Here is a 6,618-nt window from a genome sequence, read left to right as displayed (position 1 = left end):
AAATAAAGTAATGGGCTTTAAAATGTAATAATATCTATCGAATAATAGTTACCATGAGTACATATAATGTATAACTGCTTGCCAATGACTATAATGAAGCTGATTTTGGTCGGCCGCGATATTATAAGGCAATGTCACCAACGCGACGTTGAAATTACGAGTATACGACTAATAATTATAATGAGTATACTGACTCCTCGTGCCTTTTTTTACCAGATCCGGGCCAATATTAATCTTCTACCAATATTTTATGTTAAATAAGAAGACTGGACATTTAACACGTCATATACCTATTTAATCATAGACCAAAGTTAAACCAATCTAATTAATTGAAAAGTCTTATAATTTCTTTTTTCAATGCGATAGTGACGTGAAATTTATTGATTTTATACTGCAATGGTGGTAATAAGTATGTGCTTTTTATACTATTCGAATTTGAAAAATAATAATTCAATATCTATATGTTATATTTATATATGTGCCTTATAATACACCATCTCATATACCTTTAAATGTGCTGAAAATTTAACATACCTATTATACCAACTATAAATTATAATGTCTATATTAATGGATGATAATATATGTATAAGATTTGCCAGCTTTTATAGTGGTTTCGGTATAATTAAAACCAAAGCGATATTTTAAAACAGACCAGAAAATTATATAAACAGATGTATTTTTAATTAATTCTTAAAAATTACTGTACAATGCAGTTTCATTGATGACGCGTTTTTTTTAAAGAGTATCTTATTGAACTACAGAAAATATTATTAAACGTGAATTAGCTATTGATAATAAGTAGGTACTTACATATTTTATTAAAGAGCGAACAACTTCTAGTAATCATAACATTATAGAATATTAACTACTAAATATTTTTTTTCACTATAAGTGCACTCAAAAATTTAATATTGCTCATTAGTCATTCGAAGGCACAATGTCGTACTTAAACAATGGAAGCACAAAAGACGGCCTAAGACGTTAAATACAAATTATAATTTTAAATCATGTTTTGTTACTTTTTTTTTTTAGTAATGAGTTGTGATATGTATAAACAGCCCAGAGCAGGTTTATATAGTACATGATATAGTTAAACGAAAATGAAAAATGCATTATTTATAATCTCATAAGTCCACTGAGAAAATACGAATTTTTATTACCATTGAATGAACAATCAATGTAACATACAGGTGTAATCAGGCATTGCACATCAATATATATTATATACATTATACATTATACATTATACATATAGGCACCTATAGCTACGTCTTATATGTAGGTACCTGGTACTTATATAAATTAATATTTATATCACATTATGAAAATTCAAATATATGAAAACGCATTGTATAAAAATATATTACGTATAAGGCAATTTTGATAACTTATATGTTGAGATTTAATGCAATTGAATAATTTCGGTTTATTATAATATAAATAATGTATCGTGTTACTATCTGGGCCAGATTATCACCATCCATAATTATTGATGGACAGTGGTATTACTCTTATCTGTATTTTCCCTTTAGATGTAGGTTATTATTAAATCAGAGGACTTATTGTTGCTCTAAAAAATCACTAAATCTGCTAACACTTATAATATGCACCAAACATTTTTTTTTCTAAAGATTTAATTTGAAAATTTTAATAGTTTAAAAAATACCTAAAATAAGAATTATAATAACCTACATAATTTAATTATATGCCATACTAGGTATGACCATATGAATAAAAAAAGTTTAGTCTAAGTGAAACTTTTACTTGTTCAATAACTACAAAATTCAAACAAATTCCTAACAGTACAAAAGTTACAACGAATGTGAATTTGGAATATGTTGGGTATTGCTGTGTATCGGTCGACGGTTATATTTTATGCCGTGATGATTATTTATCTATAATTTATACAATTAAATAACAGAAAATTAATCTAATAGGCCAACCCAACCAAATCTAACAAAATGCTTGTAAAAAATTCGTACATCTGCGAACAGCCAACAACCTTAAAATGATAAAAATGTAAAATAAGTTTAACTCCGAGAAAATTTATATGGAAACATTGATTGTAATTATTAGTATTTAGAAATAACCTACCAAAACTTATTTTTGTATGATTTTTTTTAGTATTACCAACTTATATCTTATAATTACCTAATAAATTTAAATATTTATCAACAAGTTTAATATGAAAGAAATGTAGGTATCCTAAAAGCAAAAAAAGAACTCTTAATATGCATTTATATTACGCAAAACAAAATTACAAAACTAGCTTTGTCTTAAGCACATAAACCGTATTTTTTTCTTACTCTACTATTTTTGAGATTGTATAAAACGATACGAGAATACTATAAGTCCTCTACCATAATTATTATTAAAAGTCTAACGGTGTATATATCATAATATTATACAACGATACGGTTTTCTTTCAAGCGATGTAATTTTGTTAAATTAATTCGATTATTAATTTTAATTTATTTGTTTTACATACAAGCACAAAATATATGGGATTAATAAATTACAATACTTTTCTACATTTATTATCTTTACCTATCTTAAGGTTTGCTGCTTATTACTCGTATTAGATTGTAGTATGTAGATTGTAGATGTATGCATAATATAATATAATATAATATAATATAATATAGTTGTCACGCCGCCGTGACAACTGACATAGGTACAAATTAACCATTAGATATAATAAATCAAAATGAAAAAAATATATTGACACCACCAATGTACATAGCACGTGACATATTATACCACTTGTACCACTACTAGACCCGGTTTAAAAATATGACCTGCCAATTTTAGCCTCATAATATCGTTGGCATTTTTATGACAGCTGTTAACTGATACACATATTTTAGTAATGATAACTGATCTGCAATGAGTTCCAAGTAAAAGAGTATTGGCCCAAATATTATTGAATCATGAATGAATAAACAAACGATTAAAAAAAAAAAAAAAACCGAAGTTTTAAGAAACATGAATGGAATTAAATAGATACTATACATAAAATATATGCTTTTACGAGTAATGTTGAAACGTGTTTTTATTATAATATCATAACATAATCAATCAAAATAATCTCCAATGATGAATGAAAAATTCCATTTTGGTCAAATTTAAGATTTTAGTATCGATTGAAGATGGATGGATTTGCATAATAAAAATTAAGGTTTTTCTCATTAGAAATCCATATAAATACATTAGAAAATAATTAAGTAGATATAAATGTGCCTACATAAATTAATTAAGTAATTAAGATAAGATAAAACAAATAGGACAAAATAAATGCCAAATGGACAGTACTCTATGTCTAGATACACCGAATACGTAGCACAAAAAGCAGTAGGTATATGATGTGGGAGTTACCACTTATCTTCTTGGTAACTGTTATGTATTTATTTTTTATACAGCAGTATGTCCAATAAAATTCATATTTTTAGTTTACATTTAATATTGAAAAGACGAAAGTGTCATCGATGGATGGCTTCTTCATCTAAAATTTTCAATTTTGCTTTTGTCAATTAGCTCATACTCATATTATAGTGTCGATTGTGTGTAGATTGTGTATATGTTACTGTGAATGCCCGCAATTGGTGAATGCTGACAGTCACCTGCATGGTGAATGTCAACATACACCCTAATGAATTGGTGAATGTTGAAAAATTAAAACAATACAGACATTTACTAGTGGCAGTGGCGGTTATAAGGGGGGGCGATAGGTGGATCGCCCCCCCTGGTCCGTGTTTTTTTATAATAAATTATTATTGAAATTTTATAATAAATTATTGAAAGAATTATTAATCATGGTACTATTTTTTTGTGTTTCTAATTTATAGAAATAGTATCAGCAATTTGTAAAGTTGTCTTGCGCAATATAATACGGTATATTTTTAAATAATTGTAGTACATTTTATTAATTTTTGTTATTATAGTATATGTACGTACTACCTACGTAATATGTTATTCGGAAAGTTGCGTGTCATTGTTTATATATGTATATATGGCTGCTAGGAATAATCTTAATAATGTAATAGATTTCCCATTCTGATATTACGATAATTTTAAGATGACGCTACACCCGTATGTGTTGTCTCCGTCTTACAAGTGCGTAACATTGCAAAAACTGTTTCGCGCGGGAAAGAACCGAGAAAGATACAGTTATAACTAAGAAACGATATGTTCACCAGTCACCACATAAAAAGGAGAATTTTGACTGTGCAATATCGTTTTTATTTTTTCGATATCATTTATACAAAAAAAAATTGTTATTGTTTTATAATATATTAGTTTTGTGTTTTTTAAGCATGAATAACTTTTTTGTAGTTCGGATATCAAAAAAATAAAAACGATATTGCACAGACATAATCCTCCTTTTTATGTGGTGAAAATTTCGTTTCTTAGTTATAAGTTATAACTATATCTTTCTCGGTTCTTTCCCGCGCGAAACAGTTTTTGCAATGTTACGCACTTGTAAGACGGAGACAACACATGCTGGTGTAGCGTCCTTTTAATATAAATCTAAAAATATAATAAACGCTATATTATACTCATAAACTCACATACATTATTACACGTTTTGCTAAACAAAAAAAAGACATAATATGCTTGTATTGTAGATTTTTATTATTAAAATGGTTGGTTAACTGTGCATCTGTGACTATACTTTTTTTTATTTAATTGTAAGTACAAGGTGAACCTATTTTGAATTATTTCAAAATATTGGGGAAAAATTCCAACGACTCATTATTGTCCTATGATTTTTATAATTTCTGCCCCCCCCCCCTTAAAAGTCAGTTATAACCGCCACTGACTAGTGGATGTTGACATTTACGTTAGGATTTTGGTCAATGTTGACATACACAACAAGATTTTGGTTAATGTTGACATATATTATATCAATTAAATCAAAAAAGTAAATATAAATAATTAAAAATTATTTATTACAGCATGGCAAACTGTTATCACAGAATAGAATAATGTTGTCATGACATTGTGTACTAAATAAAATGCCAACATTTTTACATTTACACTTTTTTGTAGTACACTTTGTTTTGCAGTTACATCTTATATAGCCTTGTCCACCGATCAACGAATTTGATGTAGAAACTTCATCAGTGATTGATATTAAATTTTCTTTACAGACTGAAAACTGCTTTCTGGTGTATAATCGATTTATAACACCGTTTTTAGTAGCTAATTTATAATTATCATTTATCTGTTATCATTATCTACTATATCTAATACTACAGCTAAAATATTTTGAGGATCCATTTTACTACGATCAACATCTAGAACTCGAATACGGACAGTTTCTCCAACTTTAGCCGGCTGAAACTTTTGTTTTGAAGTTCGCAACAGTTTTACAGCTTGTACTTGAAGATTGGTGATTGCTACTTCTCTATTCAAAATTATTTTTTCTTTTCATCTAGAAATTGATTTATCTACAAATTAAGTGATTTGAATAAATTAAGTTTTGTCTATTAGTTTATCTATTATTAATTAATACGTACTTGATATTTTTTTTCGTGTTGTTCGTCATCACTCGACTCTTTCAGACTTCCTCGATCAATGTTTTCAGAATCTGTTAATCATTTTCAAATATTTATTACTATTTATTTATTTATTTATTTTTGATGATTTTTTTATACTTGATACCTGTATTATTATTTTCATGTTGGTCAGCATCATTCGACTCTTGATTTTCTAAATCTCTTTTTTCAGAATCTGTTAATCAATTTCAAGTATTTAATATTATTTATTTATTTCATCAACTATATATTATTATTATAGGTACGTACTCATATTTTTGATTATTTTTTCCAAATGCTCTTCTGATTCAAGTTCATGAACTTTGTCTCGAGGAAGTGAAGACGAAAACAGACCCATTTTAGCTTTTGTGCCAAACATAGCTTCATACGGACTTTGCTTTATACCTTCGTGGTATGCTGTATTTTTTGTAAATTGAACAAAATATAGACCATCCACCCATTTATTCGTATTATTTTCGTACATCCATTCTCTTAATAGGTTTTGAATATCTTGATTCGCTCTCTCTATTGAACCTTGTGTTTGGCTATGGCGTGGTTTGCCATGCACTATTTTTACACCATCCCACATTAAACACAATTCTGTGATTATTTTATTCATAAACTCCCTACCGTTATCAGAATGCAAAATATTTGGTGCCCCGAAAGTTAGATAATCTTGATAATTTAAAATAAATTTATATTCTCCATCTTTACATGTTTGCATATATCAACAAGATCTATTTGGCATCGGGAATTCAGCTCTGAACTTATTATAGGCTTTACAACAATACCTTTTCTAGGCGATTTTTGTTTTGTTTGACATTGAATGCACAAACTCAAATACAGCATAACAATTTCATATGTAATATTTTTGTACTTACATTGCAATTCTTGAATCATCCGAGTACGTCCACCGTGACCAGTTTAAATGTGTGTTTGTTGAATAATATCAAATAATTCTTCATTTTTTACATAATATTTTATATTTGTTTCTCCTGGTTTTAAAGTAACTATAAGTTTAGTACTCCCGAGTATATTCAAAACATCATACCACTTTAATCGTCGATAGTCATTACGT

The 6,618-nt window shown here is 27.8% G+C and overlaps 1 protein-coding gene across 1 annotated transcript; it reads right to left on the bottom strand.

The window, feature by feature from the left end:
- Positions 1 to 5,223: 5,223 nt before the first annotated feature.
- On the bottom strand, positions 5,224 to 6,264 carry LOC107163811 (KRAB domain-containing protein 2-like). Its single transcript, XM_089229587.1, has 4 exons — positions 5,895 to 6,264; positions 5,668 to 5,736; positions 5,523 to 5,593; positions 5,224 to 5,346 (listed from the first exon to the last, which is right to left on the bottom strand). The coding sequence occupies exons 1-4, from the start codon at positions 6,262 to 6,264 to the stop codon at positions 5,224 to 5,226; spliced, it is 633 nt and encodes a 210-aa protein (XP_089085713.1).
- Between the last annotated feature and the right edge of the window lie 354 nt (positions 6,265 to 6,618).

This window comes from Diuraphis noxia, unplaced genomic scaffold (genome assembly GCF_037042655.1).
Source record: "Diuraphis noxia isolate RWA-SAM2 unplaced genomic scaffold, SU_Dnox_SAM2 contig0001, whole genome shotgun sequence".
NCBI classification, from domain to species: domain Eukaryota; kingdom Metazoa; phylum Arthropoda; class Insecta; order Hemiptera; family Aphididae; genus Diuraphis; species Diuraphis noxia.
The sequence above is the reverse complement of the archived record's forward strand: the minus strand, read 5'-3'. Positions and strand labels throughout refer to the sequence as shown.